Below are 24,076 nucleotides of genomic sequence, written 5' to 3'. Positions count from 1 at the left end.
TGTGTCCTCTGGCCACTTAGTGGACCCCTGGCTGCTGGGTTTTGGTCACTCACCCAGACTCTTTATTTTGGGGTCCCCTCACCCCTCCAGGTGTTCCTCTTGAGTAAAGTCCCTTGGAGACCACCCAAGGCCACTACCCTAGAAAGCCCACATCTGGCCTGCAGGCGTCCCCTCCTCCCTCTGCCTTAACGAGGCCCACTCCACTGTCCCTGCAGCTGGCCTAGTGCCGTCCCCTGACCTTGGGCTTCTTGAGGACTGGGCCTGGGGTCAACCTGAGGGTGACTCCATAACCGCAAGGGTCACAGGTCAGCTTCCCCAGCCTTGCTCTCGAGGAGGGAGGGAAACCCCCTCCATTGCAAGGCCTGCATGGGCCACCTAGCGCCTCACCAGACCTGGGCCGCATGCTCCCAGCGACTTGTCCTCGCCTTGCCTGTTCTTAGCTGAAACCAAGGCAGAGAGAGCCCGGTTCTAATATCCCATCCGACACAGGTCCACACGCGTGTCAGGGCCTTTGCAGACCCTTAGAGCTCCCCCACTGGCCCCCTGGGAGTCTGGGAGAAGATGACGGACCCAAGTTAAGACCCCCCCTGCCTTTGCGCCTACAATAACCCGAGGAGGAGGAGGCCGGGCAAGGTGTTATGTCACTATTTTACGGATGACAGTGTTGAGGCTCAGTGAGAGTAAGTGATGTCCCCAAGTCCCCTAGGACCAGCACATGCGTCCAGAGCCTCTGAACTGGGTCCAGTGCTCCTCCTGTGAGGCCAGGTGTCTGTGTACCTGGGAGGATGGACATCTCCAGCCCCCCTCCTCCCAGGGGACACCTGCTCAGGCCGTCCTCACCCTCGGAGAGCGTTTGAGGGGCAGAGCTGGGGCAGGGAAGCCCCGCCCCACACCCACTCTCAGCCTTGCCTCACACCCCAGCCCCTACCTCCTAGGTCATTCAGTTTTTCCACCTCTCATGTGGGTGGGCCACCCACCCACCCCATCCTCCTGAGGTCTTGGGAGGGGGCTGAGCTTTTTGATGCCCATCCTTAAGAAGCCAGAGCTGGAAAGGGCTTAGCGCCTCAACCAGGCCACGCCACCATCTTACAGATGAGGAAACTGAGGCACAGAGAAGCTAGTGACCGCGCACAGTAAAGGAAGTGCGTGAGTGGGGGAGGGAGGACCTTTGGGGTGGGCCCAGGGCAGGGAGGGTTGAGATCCAGTGTTCCTGGGGCGGGGAAGGAGCACAGAGCTGGACGTGAGAAGTCCCTCTGAGGCTCAGTTTTCTCATCTGTGACTTGGGAATAATAATAGTACCGACCTCACAGCACTGCAATGAGGAATCGGAGACAGTGACGCGTGCGAACAGCTCTGCACGGTGCAGACTTTCAGGATAAGGTGCTGCCGTTTCTGTCTCCTAGCGCCCTCACCCTCTCCTTCACCTTCGCCCACCCTGGCCTAGCTGCCCTGGCCCCCCGGCTGTGCCTGGAACACGCGGAGCACATCCTCCCTGGGGCTTCTGGCCCCACCTTGCTTTTCCCTTTTCCTTAGCTCCTGCTACCACCTCCCATTTTCCGCTGTGCGTGTCTGTGTCTCCCCAACGAGAGCCCAGCTTCCTGGGCAGGGACTTGATTATGTTTGATGCTGAGTGCCCGGCACCTTCATGTTTGTTGAATGAATGAACGAACGTTTCCACCTTTGCCCCTGTCTTTCTCCACCACTAAATGGGAGGTCATCTGAGATAATCTCTAAGGTTCCTGCCAACCCTGAGCTGCTGCGCCTCGGTCCCACCCCCATTTCTGGGCCGTGTTTCCTGGTCATCGGCTCCCACGTGTCCCTCCAGCACCTGATACAGCTGCAGATCAGCTGGGCCAACCCTCCCTGTTCACAGGCTCCTACCTTTGAGCCTTTGCTGACCCCGCTCCTGCTTGCTAAGGAGCTGCCAGCTCCTGACAGGTCAAGGAGCCCCGTGACACAAGCAGTTCTGGGAAGGGCAGGGTCTCAGGAGTGGGATTCTATAAAGTGCTTGCAGCCTGGCCTGGCAGATAGTTGGTGCCTAATGAATATCCTGTTTTTTCCCTTCCTCTCCGAAGGGCCAAAGCTGAGAACCTGGAGGAGGGATGGAGGCCACATTGTGGGAGAGGGTGCTGAGTTTGGGAGGCACCTGGGGTCCTGGGTCTGTGTCGAGGGGAAGGGAAGCTTGGGCCCACAAGAGAAGGGAGGCAGGATAGGGGCGTCGGGGGTGTGGCTCTTCTGGTGTAGCCTTAGGTGCATTGCTTCACCTCTCAACCATCTGTGAAATGTTGGTGAGGGGTCTATCCGATGGTGGGTCCAACACGTACAGTCAGTCCTGGGATGTAGAGGAAATGGAGCTGCAGACTCCGATGTGAAGCAGCTCTGAGGCCTGTGGTGGACGAGCAGTGGGCCCTGTTGGCCCCTTGTGCACAGGCATCACTCAGCCTGCCACCAGCCAGGCCCTGGCATGGCCTTTGGGAAACCCCAGGAGGTGGGTTGCCTTCTTTCCATCTCTATTTCCCTGTCTGTGAAATGGGCACAATCAGACGTGCCTCACAAATTGGATGTTAGATGGGTCCTTCCTTCTCTCCTTCCTTCCTTCCTTCCTTCCCTCTCCCTCCCTCCTTCCTTTCATCTATCATCCTCTCTCCCTCTCTTTATCTGTCTGTCCATCCATCTATCCATCCATCCAGCCATCATCTATCTTCTCCAATCTCCCCCAACACGCACACACACACACATACACACACACGTACTGGGTCACAGATTTCCCACCTGTTAAATGAGTGGTTAATGCTCACCAGTGATTTCCAAGTTTTTACTTGGGGATGCTGTATTTTGAAAGATTGGGTCTGCTAAACATGCTGAGTGAATCCGGTACTACCCAATTCATTTCCTCATTTTAAAATGTCGGTCAGAGCTCCCCTGCGGGTGGGTGGAGTGTGGCTCTGAGCCTCCCTGACACCAGACAAAAGAACAGAAGCTTCCATAGCACCGAGTTTCCCAGAGGCTGCTCACCATGTTCTGGGCACCTGCAAGGACCCTCCGCTTGTACGGCTCCTTTGCTGACCTGAGGCCCGGCTCCTAGGGCTGTGCTCCAGCCTAGCCTCTGCTCTGGTGAGCAGGGCCGTGGAGGGAGTGACCTTTTGTCCCGCTCTGCAAGGGGCTTTCTGTTCCTCATTGTTTAGCCATGACAGGGCAGTGGTTTGGTTTTTTTTTTTTTCCTGTCCAAGAGGATAAACAGGCCTCAAGATTGCTTGAAGGAGGGCTGACCTCCTCCACCGGCTGCCAGCAGCTCGGGCTGGAGTCAGAGCAGCCGGAGGAAGTGTAGGGAAGGGGATTCAGAGCGAGATTCAGACAGGAAAAGACCCTGGATGGGAGGCCGCCGGGCAGTGGCCTGGGGGCCCTGGGGGTCCAGCTGCCTGCCTTTGTCCCGGAACCCTTGCCCCGTGGGTGGAGAGACAGCCCAGACTTGGCCAAGGCAGGGCCCTTTCCCGTCAGGTCCTTCGGGCCCTGACAGGAAATCCTCCCCCAGGCAGGGCAGGCACCCTGGGCTGCACCACAGAGGGCTGCCCCGGCGAGGGGGGGCTGAGGGGGGGGAGGAGTCCTCTCCCCGCCAGGAGCTGCTGGGCCTGTGGCTCTCAGGGCCCACAGGAGTGAGGGGCTCCCCTCGTTACCCCTAGGGTACTTGGGGGGAGGAAGCCCACCGTGTGCAGGGTCCTTGAGACCTGTGCTCGCCACCCTGGGGGGCAGGGGGCTCGAGGGAAGGAGGTGTGACCCCTCCCGGCCCTCAGGATGCTGTCTGGGGGGGGAAGCCTGCCGCCCGGGGTGCTCAGAGTGGAAGGCACAGCGGGCTGCAGGGGGCCCGGGGTGGGGGGCAGTTAGGCCCTCCGTTGCAGGTAATGTGCAGTGGGATGACGGTGCGGAGGGGGCTGCAGGAAGCACGATCCTCTGGTTTCGGGGCTCCCCCAGCCTTTGATTGCTAGGTCTCCTCCACGTGCTCCCCCAGGTCATCTTGCTCTGGCCTGCGTGCTGCTCAGGTTTGCTCAGCAGTGGAGCATGGGAATCACTTGGGCAGGTTTTCTTTTTTTCTTTTCTTTTCTTTTCTTTCTTTTCTTTTCTCTTCTCTTCTTTTTTCTTCTCTTTTCTTTTTTTTTTTTTTTTTTAATTAATTAATTAATTTTTTTTTTTTGGCTGTGTTGGGTCTTCGTTTCTGTGCGAGGGCTTTCTCTAGTTGCGGCGAGCGGGGGCCACTCTTCATCGCGGTGCGCAGGCCTCTCACTGTCGCGGCCTCTCTTGTTGCAGAGCACGGGCTCCAAACGCGCAGGCTCAGTAGTTGTGGCTCACGGGCTTAGTTGCTCCGCGGCATGTGGGATCCTCCCAGACCAGGGCTCGAACCCGTGTCCCCTGCATTGGCAGGCAGATTCTCAACCACTGCGCCACCAGGGAAGCCCCCTTTTCTTTTTTTTTAACAGTACAGCTTCCTGGGCCCACCCCCTGGGCTCCTGCCCCTTCCTTGAGGTGGGAGTGGGCGTTATAATAGACCCCCCACCAGGGGCTTTGGACACAGGCAGTGACCCCCCACCCCCAGTAAGTGGGAGGAGCCCCGAGAAGGGGCTTTACTCCAGGAGCAAACAGGGAGGGAGGAAGTATCAGGACTGAGTGAGTGTGTGTGTGTGTGTGTGTGTGTGTGAGAATGTGTGTGTGTCTGTGTGAATGTGTGTGTGAGTGTGTGTGTGAATGTGTGTGAGAATGTGTGTGTGAATGTGTGTGTGAATGTGTGTGTGAGTGTGTGAATGTGTGTGTGAGAATGTGTGTGTGAGAGTGTGTGAATGTGTGTGTGTGAGTGTGTGAATGTGTGTGTGAGTGAGTGAGTGTGTGGATGTGTGTGTGTGAGTGAGTGTGTGGGGGTGTGTGTGAGAAGGTGTGTGTGTGTGCATGCGGGCGCAGCCATGGGCATATCAGCTTACAGTCCAGATGGGGATGGAAGTTACTTTTTAGGCTCTGGGTCATGCAGAATGGATCCCACTTCCCTTGCTGGCCTGCGTCTCTCCCAGCCTCCTTAGAGCTGCCTTCCTGGGGTTTGGCACCAGGCCTGGGGTGAGGGTGTGGGTGAGGGATGGGCCTCAGGGGCCGATCAGCATGGAGGGTGCACCCGTGTTAGGGCTTGGTGTCCCTGGTGCCCAGGTTGGACCCCTCCAGGAAATGATACTGTAATCAAGCCCACTGCTGAGGTGAGTGAGCCCTGAGCACCTAACTATCAATACACGCCGGGCTCTGGGGTGACAGCGAACCATCACCAGGCGGAGGAGGCAGCTCGGCCAAGGGCACAGGGGCAACAAGAGCCACAGATCGCTCCCCAGCCCCTGGGGGTCGTCCCCCTGATGCTTCCAGCTGTTGGCGCCGAGCTGTGTGCAGCCAGGGTAGGTCTGCCAGGCCGAGTGGGGCAGGCAGCTGGGTTTCCAGGCCCACTTGTCCTGGATGCAGGGGCCAGCCAGGGGCCCACCTGCCCCTGGCTCCGGCAGTCATGCCTCCCTGGTGGTGCTGCGGAGGGGGAGGGGAAGGCCAAGTGACAGCCTGCCACCCTACAGTCCATGCCCTCTGACCCCGCGGGTTGGGGGGGACGCTCTGGAGCGTGAACAGTGTCACAGCATTGGTCCCACCTGAGGGCTGGGAGCCATTATGGGGCAACACCCAAGACAGCTGGAGATGGGTGCCCTGCTGGTATAGGGGATCTGTGCGGGGTGCAACTACATCCACTACGTGGGGCACCTGGAGCACATTGACCAGCTCCTGGCACCCCATAAGTGCTCCAGAAATATAACTATCGTCATCCACAAATATTCTTCTCCTGAGCCCAAACTCTGCCGTGGGCCCCATGTTGGAAGCTGAGGGTCTAGAGGTGATGAGGTCGTCTTTTCTGCCCTTTGCATTGCAGACGTGTGTATGTGTGTGTGTCTGTGTGTGTTAAGTGCATGGGTATACGCACGTGTGCATGCAAATGTGCCTGCGAGGGTGGGAGGACAAGAAGGTACCCCATTTCAGCACAATGAGATGATCGTCAGGAGGGCATATTCAGTGTTTAGAGAGAGCCCAGAGCAGGAGGAACCTGAATCCGCCTGGGGGAGTCCGGGAAGGCTTCCCAGAGGAGGCAGCACTCAGCTGGAAGGACAAAGGGGTGATTACCAGGCGCAAGGGGGAAGGCGAGGCAACCTAGGCACGGCTGATTTGTGCTGAACTCCGCCGTTCGCTGTGGCCTTCTGGGAGGCTTTAAGGCCTCGCCTCTGCCCCATGTGGTGTGAGGAGCTGGCCCCCCACTCCGGCCAGCTGGTTCCACGTCTCCGCCTGCAGACATGAGTGTGCTACACTGAGGGAGGAGGAGGAGGTGAAAGAAGGCAGGGACTATCCCTTCTTCTACCTCTACCCACCCCGCCACCAAAGGGAGAAGTCCCCATGTCAGTAGAGCCCCAGCAGGGAGAAGGCCAAACACTTGCAGGACGCAAGATGGGGATCTGGGCGTACAGCGTAGCAGGATCCATGGGTGGCCATGCTAATGGCTGTCCTCCCCTTCCCCATTCCAGGCTGTGTTTATCCCCTATGTCCCGGAGCCCGGAAGCTCGTGCCGGCTGCAAGAATACTACGACACAAAGGTCCAGATGTGCTGCAGCAAGTGTCCACCAGGTGAGGGCAGCCACTGGGGCCCTTGCCCTCAGCCTGGCTGGGTCCCTGTGGGCCGGTGCCTTGAAGGGAGTGGGTGTGTTATGGGGGTTAGTGGGTCAAGGTCATGGCCCTGGACTCTTACTGAGCTCCCACCGGTTCCATGAATCGACCCCCTGCTCCCTCTTGCTTCTGGGCCTTTGCACATGCTCTTCTCTCTGCTTGGTGCACTTCCCAACTCCTTTCCCCTGGTCCACTCCTGCTTATCACTTAGGCCTCTGATGTCTCCCTCCTCCAGGAAGCCTGCCAGCACTGCCTGGCCAGATCTGACTCCTCCTCTGCACTCCCACTGGCCCTTGGCATCCCTCATGGCAGCAGCTCTTTTGACATTGTGTGATCCTGGCCTGGATCTCTTTTGTTGCCCCCACTGTGTGCTCCTCAGAACAGGGACTGTGGCTTGTTCTCTGCTGAATCCCCAGCACTCGGCACAATACCTGGCACATAGCAGGTGCTCAGTGCATATTTGACTGAATCAGTGACTGCTACCCATTTCACAGATGGTGGACCTGAGGCCTAATCCCAGTTGGGAGAGGCAGGTGGCCCAACACCTGGTGCTGTCCATCCATTCATTTGTTTATAATTTATTCCTATAATGTTTATAAAGCATTTGCTAAGTGTCAGGCGCTGTTCTGGGTGCTGGGAATACAACAGAGAGCAGGGCAGACAAAATCCTCGCCCTCGTGGATTTTGCATTCTAACAGAAGCCTAGACAAATAAACCAGTAGAAGAAATAGACATATGGTCTGTGAAGGAAACAAGGCAGGGGAAGGCAGACAGAGACAGAGTAGGACATGCTGTTCTATATGGGGTGGTCATGGAAGGCCTTTCTGAGGAGCTGACACGTGGGCAGAGACATGCAGAAGGTGAGGGAGTGAGTTATGTAAACATACGGGGGGGGGAACAGCATGTGCAACGGCCCTGAGGTGTTAGCTTCTTTGGTGAACGTGGAGAACAGCGTGTGTCCTAGAGTGAGTAAGCAGGGACCATGGTAAGGAGCTTAGATTTTATTCTGCAGGATCCAGAAAGGCACTGAAGAGCTTTGAGCCTGAGATGTGGGCAGGCACATATGTACCTGTCACCTCCAATGGCCATTTTAAGAGACCCCAGGGGAAGTGACTCTTCTTTCTTCTGTTAACCGGTAGGGTCTCTGTAAGAAGTTACTAGATTAGCACAGCAGTGAAGGTGGCAGGATAAGAATGGGGACAGGCACTCAGAAGAGAAACTTCTTAAAGGTTTGCCTGGGTGTTCTCCCACCCCCTGGCACACCTTCTCTGGAGGCCTTCAGGAGTCCCATGGCCTCATTCTTGATGGGATACCAGGGATGACTACTACTGCCTTTTTTACCTTTCCCAGCTGGAGAATTTCAGCCAACTATAAAGAAGAAAGGAACCGGCAAACCAGTTCTAACTAAAGTGTTATTGACTAATAATAGGCGGTTCCAATGGTGGAATTCCAGGCACCTGAAAAGAGCAGAGAGGAAGATATTTTATGAGCACTACGGGGTTCAAAGATGGCGTGACAGCTGGTACATGTTAGATGGGAAATGATGCAGAGTCGAAACTCCATCAAAGAGCCTTCCCAGCCAGGCCTCACAACTCTGGGGCTCTGGAGGACAAAGGATGAGCCCAGGGTCCCGGCAGAACCCCCCCAGCCCTCCCCTCCTCCGCTGAGACTCCTGGCCTTGCTTTCTCAGGCTACCACGTACATTCCTTATGCAACAAGACCTCAGACACCGTGTGTGACTCCTGCGAGAGCAGCACATACACCCGGCTCTGGAACTTGGTCCCCGCGTGCTTTAGCTGTAACTCCCGCTGCAGCTCTGGTGAGTCGGCCCAGAGTGAGGGCAAGTCCTGGGCATCCTCCCCTGGCCACCATGCCCTCCGGCCCCTTTGCCTGGGAGCTGGCTGGGATTATCCCAGACCTTTGTTTTCATGCCCCAGGGCACAGGTACGGCTCTTTACTTTTTATCAGCGGCACTGTCATCCTCTGTCTCACCGAATCCTCTTTAATAGCCCCTTGGGGCAGGCAGGCCAAGGCAGCAGTGGGAAAATGGTGCCCGTTTTTAGAGTTGAGGACATTATGCTTGGGAAAGCAGGCATGCTCGTTCATGCTGCGATGGAGACTCTGTGTCCAGCAGTCTCTTGGCCCCGTCCTGAGGGCGGTTCAGCCGTCTGCTGGAGATCAGAGCTGTCTGGGGGTGGTGGGGCTGGGTGGGAAGACAGAGTGGGCGTGGCAGTGGGTGGGGCTGGTGGAGGCAGGAGTGACCCTCGGCTGTCTTCTCGCTCCTCTAGACCAGTTGGAAACTCAAGCCTGCACAACAAAACAGAACCGCATCTGCACCTGCAAGCCGGGCTGGTACTGCACCCTGGGAAGACAGGAGGGGTGCCGGCTGTGCGTGCCACTGCGCAAATGTGGCCCTGGCTTCGGCGTGGCCAGACCGGGTATGGGGCCAGGGCCAGAGGTCCTTGGGGACCCCCTTGGGCCTCTCCTTCCTTGGAACGTCGTCAGTAGTGGCCAGGTGCCTGGTACCCATCTGTCCAACCATCCCGATTCATTCTTCCCTCCAGCACTCCTGACCAGGCACCTCCTGTGTGCTAGGCCCTGGGGATCCAGAGGTGGATCAAATTAAGCCCCAGCCTACTGGAAAATCAGGTGGTGCCCCAGGAAGACACAGTCACTAGAATTAGTTAAGGACAGACCACCCAGGTGTGTGTGTGTGTTTGTGTTAAAGGGGAGAGGTGCAGACCGAATTCCTCAGGCCCCTCATTCTTCCCCGAGGTCTCCAGTTCCCCTAGGGCCAAGGCGCACCTGTTCCATGGAATATCTGAGTTGGTGACAGTTTCTGATTTTTCTTGAAGGAACTGCAACATCAAATGTGGCGTGCGCTCCCTGTGCCCCAGGGACGTTCTCCGACACAACATCATCCACAGACACTTGCAGGCCCCACCGGATGTGAGTGGCTGAATCCTCTGCTTCTGAAGGAACAAGGAGGGGCTGTCCCTGGGCGATCATGAGGCCTAGAGCACAGAACAGTGTGCCGCGGTGGCCGGAATCCCCCCAGTTACTCCCTCGGGTTGAGGCATTGCCGAGCCCTGTTCAGTGCCAGGACTGGTTTATCTGACAGTGGGTGGGTCCCTGAACAGGCAGCATGGTGAACAAGAGTTTTTGCCCTGGAAGTCAAGACTGGGTGGGGAGCATGGGGAAAGGTGGGGTGGGGACATAGGGGACATAAGTCTTGAAAGAGGGCATGGCACACCAACCCCGCTCCCCTAACCCAGTTGCTGGGCCCCTTGCACACTGGCCCAGCTCCCACGAGTGAGCCCGGCTGCCCTGAGCCTTTCAGTCCCCTGCTGCCCCTGACCAAGCCTCCTCCTCCCCCAGCTGTAGCTCGGTGGCCGTCCGTGGCACCTCAGAGATGGATGCAGTCTGCACGTCTGTGCTCCCCACCCTGAAAGGGACCCCGGGCCCAGCCCTCACAAGATCCCAACACGTGGAGCCGACTCCAGGGCCCAGCATGGCTCCAAGCACCTCCGTCCGGCTCACGATGGTCCCAGGTCCTCCAAGTTACCCAGTTGAAGGGCGCAACACAGCAAACATCTCTTTTCCCATTGGTAAGTCACGAGGGGGCCCGTTCATCCTTCCTCCCTCTCTTCCTCCCTCCCTCCCTCCTGTCTTAGAGTCTTACCAAGAGCTTGTTATGGGCTAGACCCTGTACGCCATCCTGGGATGTAGGTAGCCTTGAGACTTGCCTTCTTGCAAGACTTACTAATGCCAATAAGAATTACTGGGTGGGGAGAGGTAGGGTCAACGTTTTATGTGACAGTGGAGATGGTCTTCTGGTTGCCGTTTCTGACGAACCCATTAGGCTTTGACAGTGGGCTGGGCCAGGTCACCTCATGGGCTTCCCTTCTGGGGTTAGGACTACATCAGGCCAGAGGGCTCAAACTCATGGCCCTTGGGCTGAGCGTGGCCTACAGACACGTTTCGTTTGGTGCACGGATTTTGGTTTGTTTTGTAATCAAATTTGAGAGCCTCTGCACTGGCTTGCCCCTCGCCTGCGATGACCCCAGTCATCTTTGGTTGTCAGCTGACCTGCCTGGTCCCTGGTACATTTGAGTTTGCTTTTTGCAGCTGTTTTGAACTTCTCTTTTCGTTCTAGGACTGATTGTAGGTGTGACAGCGTTGGGTCTGCTAATAATAGTCCTGGTGAACTGTGTCATCATGACCCAGAAAAAAAGTAAGATTCCATCCTTCCTTCCTTCATCCGTCTATTTACACATCTGTTCAGGAAGCTTTTCTGGGGCACCCCTCTGAGTCCAGCACTGGGCACAGCCTTATGGGTCAGACAGAGCTGGGTATGGCAGTCCCTGTTCTTAGGAGCTTAGAGCCTGGGGCGGAAGGCACTTCCACTAACTTATCTACTAAAAGGCAAGATGCCCTCAGGGCTATCCAAGAGGGTAGGAGTCCAGGATTCTTGTCTGGGAATCCTGGGGGTTCAGGCCTTCTGGAGCAGGTGGCATCTGAGCTGGGCAAGATTTTGATGGAGACATGAGTGCAGGAAAGAAAAGGCATGCAAAGCAGGGGGCATGGTATGAGCAAAGGGGGCAGGCTGAAGAATGGTTGTGGGGGTGTTGAGGGCTGGCTGGAGAGTTGGGTATGGGGGCTTCTGTGTACCTTGTCTGATAGGTAATTGCTCCCCCGAGGACTGGGCCTACTCCGACCGCTTCTGCTTGGGCCCCGTGACCCCTCCTAGTTAGAACAGTTGTGACCTGAGGAAGTCACTCTCTCTGACTTGTCCCCTCTCTCCTCTTTGCAGAGAAGCCCTTCTGCCTGCACGGAGACGCCAAGGTGGTGAGTGCCCCTCTGCCTTCCCCCTCCTCCTCCCCTTGTCTTCTTCCTGCTGGGCTGGGTTGTCCCACGGGAAGCAGTGAATTCTCTAGGTTGGTCTGTCCAGCGTCAGGCAGTGTGCAGAGCCCTGGGAGGCTGAGAAAAGGCCAGCCAGGGTCTGTCGCTGGGGCTAGTAAAGGTGACTTGAGTGTGAAAGGCCACATCAGGGAGCAGAGGGGTTAGTGGTGTCAGTGGCAAGCGTGTGGTCATGGACCCATGGTGTGACCTTGGACTGACATGAAATTGCTCATGGCTGTTTCCTCACCGTTAAATGGGGACAGTGTCTCAGCCAGCTTGCAGGGCTGTGCCTTTCACCCAGCTGGCAACAGTTCTCAGCATCTCCATCATGTTTACAAAGCACTTCCTCATGGAGCAGTGGTTTTCAAACTGTGTGCTAGGGTACCCAAGTGTTCCACAGAGGGTCCTGCCTCGGGGGTCATCTCTGGAGTTGAGGTTAAGACTAGGGGTCTGGGCCTGGGTCCTCCCCCAACTTCACCCTCTGATCATTTTTATGAAGTAGGGTCTGTGCAGGATTTTTGCTAGAAACAGAACACCAACATAGTATTTCATCATTTCTCCATCAGGAAGGCATTTGGCTGCAAGTAACCAAAACCATTAGGGTGACTTAAAAGGGCGTTATATTCTGTCACACCACAAAGTTGAGGGGTTGATGGCTGCTGGAGCGGTTTGGTTGCATCCTTCTGTGAAGCCAGCAGGACCCCAGGCTCTGCCATCTTTGGTGTGTTGGCTTTTGTTCTCTTGCTTGTGGCCTGTGTCATAAGATGATGATCACCACTGCATAAGTGACCTCCAGATTTGAGGCAGGAAAAAGAGGGGAAATGGCCAGGACAGCCATGGTGCCTTTTACAGGAAATCAGACACTTTCCTAGAAGCCCTGGGTAGACTTCTCCTTTTGTCTCATTGGCCAGATGGTATCATGTGACAACCCTTAGCTGCAAGGGAGGCTGCAAAAGGGGGTGCTTTGCTTTCCTAGCCTTTATGGTAGAGGAGAACCAGGGAGAGGGCTTGGAAATGGGTGTGGGGTGAGCCAGTACATGGTGCCTGCTGCAGCCCTGCACCAGGTAGGCAGGGCAGGTTTTTATATCCAGTTCTACAGATGAGGAAACAAGAGTCCAAGGAGTTCCCGCCATGTCCCCCATCCTGCTGGGGCAGGGTTTCTCAACCCTGCCTGCTAATTCTTTGTCATGAGGGGCTGTCCTGTGCTTTGTAGTCTGCTCACCAATATCGCTGGCCTCTCCCCACTAGATGCCAGTAGCACTGCCTCCCAGGAGTGAGAACCAAAATGTCTCCAGACATTGCCAAAGGGCCCCCGGAGGACAGGATCACCCCCGGTTGCAAACCACTGTGCTAGGGTGAAGCTCAGTCCTGGTGGCCCAGTGCCTGAGGTTTACACAGGGTTTTGGACTTGGTAGGGACCAGACTGATTTCATCTCCTGATTGTCCTGACAAGAAAAGAGGTACAGAGAGGGAAAATGACTTGCCCAAGGTCACACAGCAATATGTCTCTGGACTCCTGGCCCAGTGCTCTTTGACCTGCCCTACGGTATTTCAGCAGACAGAAACACTGGTTTGGGAGTTCAAACTATTTCCCATTTCCCCGGTGTGTGAATGCCACTCCTTCCTTTTTCTGGCTTCAGTTCAGTGACACTGACAGTTGCTGCCTGGTGGTCCATAGAGCAAGTGCGCTCTCTAAGCTCCACCCTGGCACCCAGCTGCCACTTTCTCGTTGCTGACTGAGTGTTTCCCAATACTGAGTGCAGTAAAGCTGTCTCAGCTGTGGCCTGGAGCCCCCGCTTCCCCTTTTCCTTCACTGAGTTTTGTGTTCACTGAATGTGAGCGACTCCACTGCTGTTTGTTGAGTGCTGTTGCATGTAGAGCCCAGGGATGTGCTGGTAACTGGCCCTCCAGGTGGGAAAAAAAGCCCCAAAACCCTGATTTGTGGAGTTCACTCATTTCTGTGTTATAAACGCTCCCACCATGGCCAATTTCAAGCTACTTACTGAATGTGGAGCCGGGAAGAAACACGCACAAGTCTGAGCTGGTTCCAGCGCCCCACTGGCTGAGCCCCGGGCCAGGCCCTGCATCCTCACACGCCCCCTGTGAGGTACACAGTGTCGTCATCCCTATTTCACAGATGAAGAAACTGAGACTCAGGGAGGTTCAGGTACCTGTGTTAAGGTTAGGCCACTTGGTGAGTGGCAGAGCCCAGGTTCGAAACTCAGTCTGAATCTGCAGGGCTTGTCTTTACCCACCGTCCTGTTCGCCCACTGCAGATGTTCAGAATTGTTCCGGGCACCCCCATCCCCAGCAGGGACCGCCCTCAGAGGTTGGTTCCCTTCCCAGGTGCCCTTCAGTCCCCGGGCTCCCAGCCCTGCCCTCACCCCCATGCCCAGCCTGCGCCCCACTCCGTTCCTCAGCCGGCTGGCAGTGGTCCTGCTAACGGCGGCCTAGTATAATGCTCCTGGCCCAGGTCACTGGGGTTGAAAGCACAGTGACTCAGCACTTCCCTGTCCCTCCTTGTAATGCCAAGGCACGGCAGGACGGTGGCTTCCCTTTGTTCAGAAAAGGCCAGCGTAACCACACGTGTGAGCTCACCCACAATCACAGCCACAGACACACTCATGCAGGCTCTCGTTTCATAAAGAGGGAGAATGTTCATGGGGGCCAGGCACGGTACTGAGCGTTGTTCAGTCTCACAGCCATGCTGTGACACAGGCAGTATGATTATTGCCCCAGTTTTACAGCCCAGGAATCTTGGGCTCAGAGAAGTTAAGTACCTTTCCCAAGGTCGCACAGCGAATGGGTGGCCTTAGACACAGACTTAGGAGTGCCTCTCTTCACCACCTCCAGCGCACAAGCTCATTGCACCATTCACAGACATGCACACATGCTCCCTCACACAGAGACACACGTGTGTGCACACTTCAGACACCCTAACACCTATACATACAGGTGTATGAATCTCAGGAACACACGCTCACATATGCAGACAGACACAGGCTCAGGCAGCGGCTTTGCCAGGGTCTCTGCTTCTGCCCATGGCGGGGCCAGGCTGGGAGGTGAGGAGGGCCGGCTGGGATCCTGTTTGTTCAGTGAGCCCGCTCAGGGCTTCCCCTTCCTGGGGTCCCAGCCCAAGGAACAGGACTCAATACATCTGCCCCACTCAGAGCCGTCCTGAACTTTGCGACTCGTGGCTTTTGGGGGAGGGAGGCAAGCTGTGACCTTTGGAGGTTTCTGTTCTGCCCGGCCCTAACCACCAGCAGAAAAGTGGGACGCAGGCTGAAAAGCCCCATCTCTGGGGGGTGTGAAGAATGACATTTGGATGTTCCCCCTCCCCCTCCCTCTCCCCTGCCTGTCCAGGCTCTGAGCAGGGCTGGGGGTGGGGTCCGATACCAAGGTCAGACCATCTGAGCGAAGTTTCAGCATGAACTTGAAATGCCCTCCATTCCTCCAAAGCTGGGGGTGGTGAACCAAGGAGGTGGGAAGCACGCAGCTCTGGTACACTGAGCCAGAGTGTACACTGAGCCACGGACCCGCTGTGTGTTACTGAGCAGGGGACTCACCCTCTCTGGGCCTCCATGGCCTCACGGGGACTGCTTGCAAAGGATCCTCCTGGCCTGGAGTGAGAGTCTGTGAGCTGACCTCGGGATACGCAAGGCTTAGGCAGGGCTGGGCGCTGCGGGGATTGGCACCTGTGTCCTTCCTGTGTTCTCCACCTGTGACCTCACCTCCCTGACCCCGCTAGACTGCATCCCTCCAGCACTTACTCGCCTCAGTTCTCATTCTACCCTGGACCCTCGTCCTGGGCAGGCCAGGGCAGTGGGTGAGAATGTGGCCCCTCTGTCTTGTTTCTGGAATCCAGTGATCGCCCAGAACCCCAAGGCAAGGGCTTGTGCACCTGTTCAGTTGGTGCGGACAGGCAACCGCCTTGGAGTGAAATTTCCAGGGGTTCCCAGCACGGGTGTCGAAATGGGGCACCTTGTCTTTCAGCCTCTGGGGCTGAAACCCCAAACACCCAGGAAAGGTGTGTAGGTTTTAGCCCAGATGCACCACGTCCTAACTCTGTGACCTTGGGCAAGTAACTCAACCTCTCTGGATCTCGGTTTCCGCATCTGCAAAGCGAGGATGACACTGGGCTGTTGGAAGGACCAGTATAGATAGTGTCTGGAGAGGCTTCAGCACAGTGCTTGGCATTGGATGGATTCAAGCGTCAGCTAATATTTTATTGTTACTGTTGCTGGGATTTGTGTTTTATGAGAAAAAGATGGAGAGTCACAGAGCAGCTTGGGGAATGGAATCTGGAAAGTGTTGCCGAGACGGCAGGGCTGAGGGTCCTAAATGAGAGGACTGTCTACACTGGATTGACTGACTGAACACAAGGGCGAGCAGACGTTTTCTGTAAAGGTCCAGACAGTCAATACTGTAGGCTTTTTGGACCATCTGGTTTCTGTCATATCTCCTCAATCCTGCCATTGCAGTGGGAAAGCAGCCACAGACACAACATAAACAAATGGGCGTGGCTGTGTGCCAATAAAACTGTATTTATGGACACTGACATTTGAACTTCACATAACTTCGTGTCGCAAGATATTAGTCTTTAAATATTTTTTTCAACCATTTAAAGATGTAAAAATTATCCTTAGCTCGCAGTCTGTACGGAAACAGTGGCAGGCTGGACTTGGTCCGTGGCAGTAGTTTGCTGAGCCGTGATTTAACAAACCCTTGACCAGCGCTTATGATAGAACAGGCACTGTTTTGAGCACTTCACAAAAACTCAGCCATTTAATCTTCACAGTAACCCTAGGAGGTAGGTTGTTATTCTTTCCTTCATAGATGGAAAAACAGAGGCACAGAGAGGTTAAGTAACTTGTCCAAGGTTGCAGAGCTAGTGAGTGATGGAGTCATGATTTGCACGCATGTGGTCTGGTTCCAGAGTCCATGCCCTTGGCTGCTAGGCTGAGCCGCATCGCCCCGTGCTGATGGGGTGACCTCAGGAAAGTCACTCTCCTTCCCTGGGCCTCTGCTTCCTTATGCAAAATGAGGGTGAAAATCCTGCCTCACCTCTAAGACTGTTTGGTGAACAGGGCCACATGGCCCCTGCCCTCTTAGGGCTCACACTCCAGCAGGGCAGCGATGCTAATCACAGAAGCCACAGAGAATCACACGTCCTAAAAGTGCTGTGTGTGGAGAGCATGTGCAGAAGTGCTGTGTAAATTGTGAAGTGCTGATGGTGGTGAGAGGGAAGAGGGGGCGAGGAGCCGGCTGATGGGCTGACTGCCCCCGCCCCCGCCTCGTCTCCCCATCCAGCCGCATCTGCCAGCTGACAAGGCTCGAAGTGCCCCAGGCCTCGAGCAGCAGCACCTGCTGACCACGGCGCCAAGCTCCAGCAGCAGTTCCCTGGAGAGCTCGGCCAGCGCCACGGACAGGAGGGCGCCCTCCAGGCCCCAGCTGCAGGCGCCGGGCGTGGAGAAGGCCGGCGGGTCTGGGGAGGCCCCGGCCAGCTGCGGGAGCTCAGGTAAGAGGCGGGAGCCCCCCTGGCTTCCTCCCCCGCCCCCCACCCCAGTGTGTTTCTTCCTCATTTCTGCCTGAGCTGTCTCTTCCTGGGCCTCCCCTGCAGGATGAGGCCTGAGCTCCTAGCAGGACACTGGAAGCTCTGCACCACCAGCCTGGGCCTCCCTCCAGCCTCCTGCCCTCTGCCCCCTCAGGTGCAGCTGAGCCACAAGCTTCTTTCTGTTCTTGGAACCCCCAAGTCCCTCCCACCTTTGCCCTGTGGGTTCTTGCGCCAGCAACACCCTTCCTTCTAGACCATCTCAGCTTATCCTTTGCGTCCCCAGTATCCAGGCAGGGAGTTTTTCTATATATTATAATACATATAATATGTAAAATAGCATATAACAATGTGATATTATATAAATATTATATATCAATATGTGAATAATACATTGATATTATATTAATGCTATATATGATATATGTAGCATAAAATATATTATATATTAATATTGTATATATATAAATGTTAATATATTAACTTATACATTAATGTTATATATAATATATATAGCATATAACATATTATATGTTAATATTATATGTCATAATTATATATTTATTGTATATTATGTATGTTGTTATATATTATATTGTTATATATTGTATTAGATAATATATTATTTTATTATTAATATATTATTAGAGTGTATATTATAATTATATTGTAATTATATATTATATTATTTTTATAATATTAATACCTATTATATTTCCTCATCCTATCAGATGAGGAAACTGAGTCTCAGAGAGGTTAAACTGCTTATTCAAGGGCACAGCTGGTAAACAGAAGAGCCAGGAATCGCCCCTGGGCTCTCAGGGTCCAGAGTCGGCCTGGAAAGCTGAATGAGTAAATGATGTCCCTGGGACTTCACTCACTGTGCCTGTAGTCCGGTCCCTTTGGGCCTGAGGCATCAGGACTGCGGATCCCACGTGGGGTCTGGAGAAGCCCATGTCCTGTTTACACAGTCTGCATTTAGCCCTGGACCTGGTCTGTGACCAGTGTCACCCCTGCTGGGCATCTGCAGTGCCCACATTGGAGGAGGCCCCTGCGGGGGTCCCCCAGAAAGCCTGGGGCTTCCTCGGGCATGTTTTGTAGTGAGAGGCCAAGCCCGCTGGCCTGCATCTCCCCCTCTCACCTGGCAGTGCTGGCTGGCGGGTCAAGGAATGACCGTGGCCTTGGTTCGTTCCCAGATGCCCTCCCAGCCGCTCTGGTGCCGTGAGACTCTGGGTAGGCTCCTTAACCCCACCAAGCCTCAGTTTCCTGTCCTAGAGATGAGCATGGCAGCTCCTTGGCAGGGCTGCGACAGCATTCACTACCTGCCTCCTGACTCAGGCAGTGGGCTGGGGTGTCCCACTTCTAGTTTCCCATCATCACCCACCCTCATCAGTGTGCTGTCTTGTCAGTGCCCCCCACCCCAGTCTGAGAGCTCCCCAAGGAAGGGACTGGGTCAGTGCCTGGAACATAGCAGGTGGCCCTAAACGTTTGTCGAATGAATAAATGAGATCCAAATATAAAGCTCTTGGTCTTCTTCTACCTCTTAGATTCATCTTTCCACTTTCTTTGTGACACCTCCTCCACACGCATCCTGGTGTGGCTTCCTCCTTGGGGAGCCCGGACCGTGTCTGCCCACCCCTCCTGCCCGCTGTCTCTTTTCTGTTCCTTCCGCGCCTGTCTGTCTGGCCTCTGCTCTCCCCTCCTCTCCGTCCCACCCGAGCACCTCTCCCCACTGTGCGAATGGGTAAACCTCAGGTCTGTGACCCCTCCTGGTCCCCCGTCTGCCCCCGCAATGTCTTGTTCACAGTGTGCACGGCCTTGGTGACTCTGGGTGACATTTGGGTGCTGTGGAGGCACAGGGTGGAAAGTTCCTTCTGGCCCCATGATTTCAGCACCCCACCTCCACCCAGCCTGTTTGGGGCTGTTCTGAGCAGAGCAGCTCACCAGCTCCATCCTCCTCCCAGGCTTCCCTGGAGTCTGGAAACAAACGAGACTGGAAAACAAACAGCCAGTCCTCCCGGAGACTGGAAAACAAACAGCCAGTCCTCCCGGCAACCCTTGGACACTCAGGTCGCCATAGTAACAGCAGCAACAACCATCCTTTTTGAGGGGCTATTCTGTGTCCGGCCCTTACATTGATCTCCTCAGCTTATCCACCATTTAGTCGCTCACTAGTTAGGAAACTCAGATGCCCACAGGGCTGGGAGGGGAGGCGGGGCTGAACCTGTGCCCTGAAGCCCTTGCTGCCAGTCGCATTCAGGTCTGTGGGTCCTGCATAGCCCGCTCTCCCCCATCTGGCTCCCAAGGGAAGCTCTAAATCCAGATTTTTAAAATGTAAACTCCTGAATTTTAAATGTTGGCAGCCAATTCACTTAAAAACACTACCACCACCAAGAACAGAACACACCTGTGGGCTGGATTTTATTCATTCACATGTGTCCCTGTTATAGGCACTAGGGCCACAGCAGGGAACAGTCAGAAAGGCCCCACCCTTCTGGACTCAGGGCCTGGTGGGGGAGAACCCAATGAGGGACTCCAGAAATGGATTGCACAGTGGGCGGAGCTAGGGGCTCTGGAGATGATAGCAGAGGGAGGGACACAGGGAGTGATGGATGGGCACGAGTGAACCTCCTTTAGAGAGGGAAGCCACGGAGGCTTCTTGGAGGAGGTGGCCTCCAGGCTGAGGCCCAAGTAAAGGAAGGAGCGAGCTATGGGAATAGGGAAGAATGTTCCAGGCTGAGGGAGCAGCATGTTGCAAAGGCCCTGAGGCTTGGAGGGCTCAAGGAGCTGCAGGGAGGTGAGTATGGCTGGAGGGAACCCAGCCAGGATCTCAGAGCAGCAGGAGATGGGGTGGGGAGAAGGCAGGCACCAGGTTGTGCAGGGCCTCATAGGCCGTGGTGAGAACTGTGTTTGGAGCAGCCAAGAGAATGATCTGGCTCTGGGGCTGCTGGTGGAGAACAGACTGCAGAGGGGCCAGGTAGAAGCCAGGAGACAGGTGGAGACTGCACTAGTCCAGGGAGTGGATGGAGGTACAGGCGGTATGCAGGAGGTGGTGAACTTGAAGGCGGACCAGGTAGGAATTGCTGGTGCGTTGGATGTGGGGTGTGAGAGAAAGATGGGTCCCAGGCTTTGGGACTGAGCATCTGGGTGGATGGCAGGCGTGTGAACTGAGATGGGAGGAGCAGTTTGGACGGGAGATGGGGGTGGAATCAAGTCGAGGTACAGAAGACCTGGTAGGATATATGGGCCCAGTGTGAACCCCGGCTTCACTGAGCCTGTCACCCCGTCTCTAGGAGCCATGCAGGCTCCGGAGATATGGCAGTGAACAGGGCAGAGTCGTCCTTGCCTCAAGGGGATGGAAAGGGTCATTAGACCCATTTCACAGCTGAGCACATGGAAGCTCCAAGAGTTTAAGTGGCTTGGCCAAGTTTATGGAGGCAGAGCAGGGATCCGAACCCAGGATCGTCAGGCTGCGGAGCTCCGGGCATCCCAGCCTCAGTGATGAGGACAAACTATGCCCCCACCACACCCCATCCTGGAATCCCAGATTTATGAAATCTTAGAGGCAGCTCTATGTGGAAGGAAAAGATTTGCTGTGGCTGAAGACAAGTTCAGGGTCAATGTTTAATTTCCATAAAGGAGCAATTTCCGAGCCCTTTGGTGTTGGTTCCTTGGCATAGAGATGACGGGCCAGTGACAGGGGTCTCGCCTTTTCATAGCTGGCGTGGCCAGGGCTGCTGATGCCTTGCTGCAGTTTCGGGAAGGTAATTCATCTTTACTGCTTCACCAGTACCCTGTGATGTATCCTTCCTGTCCTGGCTCACTTCTCCGGTTCTTTGTGGGCAGTGTGTTTTGTTCTTGGAACACCTTCACTTGCTTTATATAGTTGTCTCCTCTCATCTATGGGGAGGACTTGGGTGGGGTATTCTTATTGGACAGGTGAAGACACTGAGGCACACAAAGGTTTACGGGACTTGCCCAAGATTACCCAGCAAAGCGGAGCTAGAACAAGGGCCTCTTGGCTCCTGGCCCAGTGCTCTTTCCCCGCATGTCTTAATCTGCCTCTCGGGCAGGAGGCAGGCTGTGAAGACACCCCCCACTCCAAGGCCCCAGCTGACCACTTTCTCCTGTCTTGTGTTTAGCAGAGGCATCATCTGGTGGCCACGGGACCCAGGTCAATGTCACCTGCATCGTCAACGTTTGCAGCAGCTCTGACCACAGCTCTCAATGCCCCTCCCAGGCCAGCTCCACGAGGGACACAGACACCAGCCCCTCCGGCTCCCCGAAAGATGAGCAGGTCCCCTTCTCCAAGGAGGAATGCCCTTTCCAGTCCCAGCCGGGGGCTCCAGAGACTCTGCTGCAGAGCCCAGAGGAGAAGCCCCTGCCCCTCGGTGTGCCTGATGCCGGGATGAAGCCCAGCTAACCGGTCTGGCGTGGGCTGTGTCACAGCCAGGGTGGGACCAACCCCTGGTCTTTCTAGGCCCCTCCCCCGCAGGACTCTGACTCTTTCTGGGCCAAATTCCTTTAGCGGCTTCCACGGCCTCAGCCTTCCTCTCACCTGCAGGCAGACCGAGGCAGGGAGAGTCATGGTGTGTCCTGTCGTGGTGTGTGTCTCTCTTGAAAGGCTGGTGGACACGGAGGTGCTGGGCAGCCTGGGACAAATCCCCTGCCTCTCTGAGAGCTGCCCCCTCCAGCCGGTCCTGCATGCTTGGTTCCTGGAGCCCTTGTCATTTTTGGTTTTTATTTTTCTTTTAACCCCTGGGCTCTACCCGGCTCTGGCTTCCTGCTGGGGAGGAGGGATGCTGCATGCATCGTCCTTGGAGAAGGGGCAGTGGGGAAAGAGCAGGGCTGTAGCCTGAATGTGAGACTGCAGGATGGTCCCAGTGGGGGTAGTAGGGGTGGGTGTCATCAATCAGATGGTTCTGTGCAGGGAGCGGGTGGCAACCCCTGTAGGGGACAGGAGTCCCCCAGGTTAGCTCAGGACTTTTGGAAGCACCACCTCCAAATCCACTCCTGCTAGCTCCATCTTGTACCATGGGGTGAAAACCAGATTCCCAGAGCGCCCAGGCGGGCAGCCTGAATGAAGGCTGTGACCTGGTTAAGATGGCAAACCTCTAACCGGAAATCTTCTAGTTTTAACATGTGGCAATTAAAAAAAATATCCAGTTTTAACCTGCGGCAATTAAAAAACAAAAAAACAAAAAAACCCATTAGCTACCTTGGGGATAAACAAGCCAACAGTGTTAACAAAGCCAAACTCAGAGTTTGTATCCTCTGCCTTTGACCTTCACTCCCATTTACCCCCAGTTTGAGCTTCCCCTCCCCCACTGTCTGGTGTGGAGCTCCAAGGCCACACCTTTTCCTATCAGGGAATTTCAGGAACTGGAGATGACTGAGGCCCTGCAGCCATCTCCTCCTACCTCAGCCTGGACCTTCCTCCTTTGCCTCCCAAGGGGGTGCTCCTGTTTCTCCCAACCCCCTCCCACTGTTCTTGGAGTCCCAGGTCCCAGTGGAGCCTCGGAGCCACTTTGGTACTGTGGCCGCCGAGATCCTGAGTGGTCGTGAGATGCTGAGAGCCAGTCCTGTGTCTGCGTGTCTGTGTTGTGTGTTGTGGTTCTGTGTAGCCCATGTTGTCAGATCAAATGGCCTGCCAGAAGCAGCCGAAGCTAACACTTTTGCCGAGGGATTCTTCCCCATTAAGGAGTCAGCCCACTCCCCCAAACGCATGCCCAGGCCCTGTAGACAGTGGACAAGTGTGGCCTTAACCGGATTCTGGAAGGAAGGGGGATGGGGGCCTCCTTGAGAAGACTGTTGGATTCCTGATACTTGGATCCCTTGTTGAAAAATTCCACTGGACTTGAACTTGGCAGCTGAACTTTTGGAGGGTAGGAGAAGCCCAGCCATTACCATGGAGTGAAGAAAGGTTTCCCACTCTGGAATCTAGATGTCCCTCTGCCTGGGCTGGCCAGGGTCTCCAACCTCATTGGACCCTTTACGGCCGTGGAGCACTTCTGCCCCCTGGTGGACTGTCCTGGGAGGACCTCGGGCCTCATTGTCATCACCCCAGCAGAACAGGGATGAATTGGAAGGAGACTCTTTCTGCGTGTGGCCTCATTTTGTTACCAGAATTGCCACCAGACCCTTGGTCAAAACCCACCAACCCCTCCCTTGAACAGGAACTAACATACGCCTTTAAGTCGCAGGGTCTGGACACAAAGAAAGAAGCTATAGGAAGAGGGAAACAAAAACTGGATAGGACCAGCTGAAACCAAGATGGCGATGAATCTGACCTCTAGGAGACCCTGAGTCTCATTCTACACTGATTTTACTACATTAGCTACTAAATGACACACCTACAATGGCTGTGACCGGAAGTCACTGACCAAAAAAGGACAGAAAAGGGATGGCACCCCATTTCTAGGAAAACCCTGCCTCTTTCCCAGAAAAGTAATGCATTTGCCTCCCCATCATTTGTCTCACTCTAACCCCCATTGTCCTTACTCCTTAAAAGCAAATCCCTCTCACCATGAAGGCGAGAAGTGCATTTATGAACTAAGTTCCTGCTTCGCCATTCCCTGGCCATTGAATAAATCTCGTGCTGCTCTAATCTCAGCTTCGGTTTTGTTTTTGGCTGTGCGAACCCGAATGGAAAAAGAACCTTCCCTGCCAAGGCAGGGGGCCTCAGCCAGGCTAGGGCCTAAGTGGGGGGTCCATTCGACCTAATTTGGTAACGGTTTTCCAGCTTGTGGGCTTGTGTTGATCCCAAGACAAGGAGAGCTTGCACTGTATGTATCCCAGATAGCATTCCTGCTTATAAATAAACCTTTCGTTTGTTTTACACATTGACTGCCTGGCTCTGTCTTCAGGTCCGAGCTGGGGTATGTCCATGGTCCTAGGGCCTGACAC

At 55.1% G+C, this 24,076-nt stretch overlaps 1 protein-coding gene across 2 annotated transcripts in view; it reads left to right on the top strand.

Moving 5' to 3' along the window:
• TNFRSF1B (TNF receptor superfamily member 1B) overlaps positions 1 to 24,016 on the top strand; it is a 36,457-nt gene extending 12,441 nt beyond the window's left edge. The window contains exons 2-10 of one of the 2 annotated variants that reach the window (XM_082381810.1): positions 6,579 to 6,678; positions 8,408 to 8,536; positions 9,006 to 9,155; positions 9,573 to 9,666; positions 10,096 to 10,325; positions 10,874 to 10,951; positions 11,531 to 11,565; positions 16,930 to 17,137; positions 21,316 to 24,016. In XM_082381810.1, coding sequence (XP_082237936.1) covers positions 6,579 to 6,678; positions 8,408 to 8,536; positions 9,006 to 9,155; positions 9,573 to 9,666; positions 10,096 to 10,325; positions 10,874 to 10,951; positions 11,531 to 11,565; positions 16,930 to 17,137; positions 21,316 to 21,593 — 1,302 coding nt within the window. In that variant the 3' untranslated portion in view covers positions 21,594 to 24,016. Of the gene's footprint in view, positions 1 to 6,578; positions 6,679 to 8,407; positions 8,537 to 9,005; positions 9,156 to 9,572; positions 9,667 to 10,095; positions 10,326 to 10,873; positions 10,952 to 11,530; positions 11,566 to 16,929; positions 17,138 to 21,312 lie in introns of both variants that reach the window. The other variant, XM_082381811.1, reaches the window with a different exon arrangement.
• The last annotated feature ends 60 nt before the right edge of the window (positions 24,017 to 24,076 follow it).

The sequence above is a fragment of the Balaenoptera borealis genome (assembly GCF_965194805.1).
Source record: "Balaenoptera borealis genome assembly, chromosome: 1".
Classification (NCBI taxonomy): Eukaryota; Metazoa; Chordata; class Mammalia; order Artiodactyla; family Balaenopteridae; genus Balaenoptera; species Balaenoptera borealis.
This window is presented reverse-complemented; position numbering and strand designations above follow the sequence as displayed.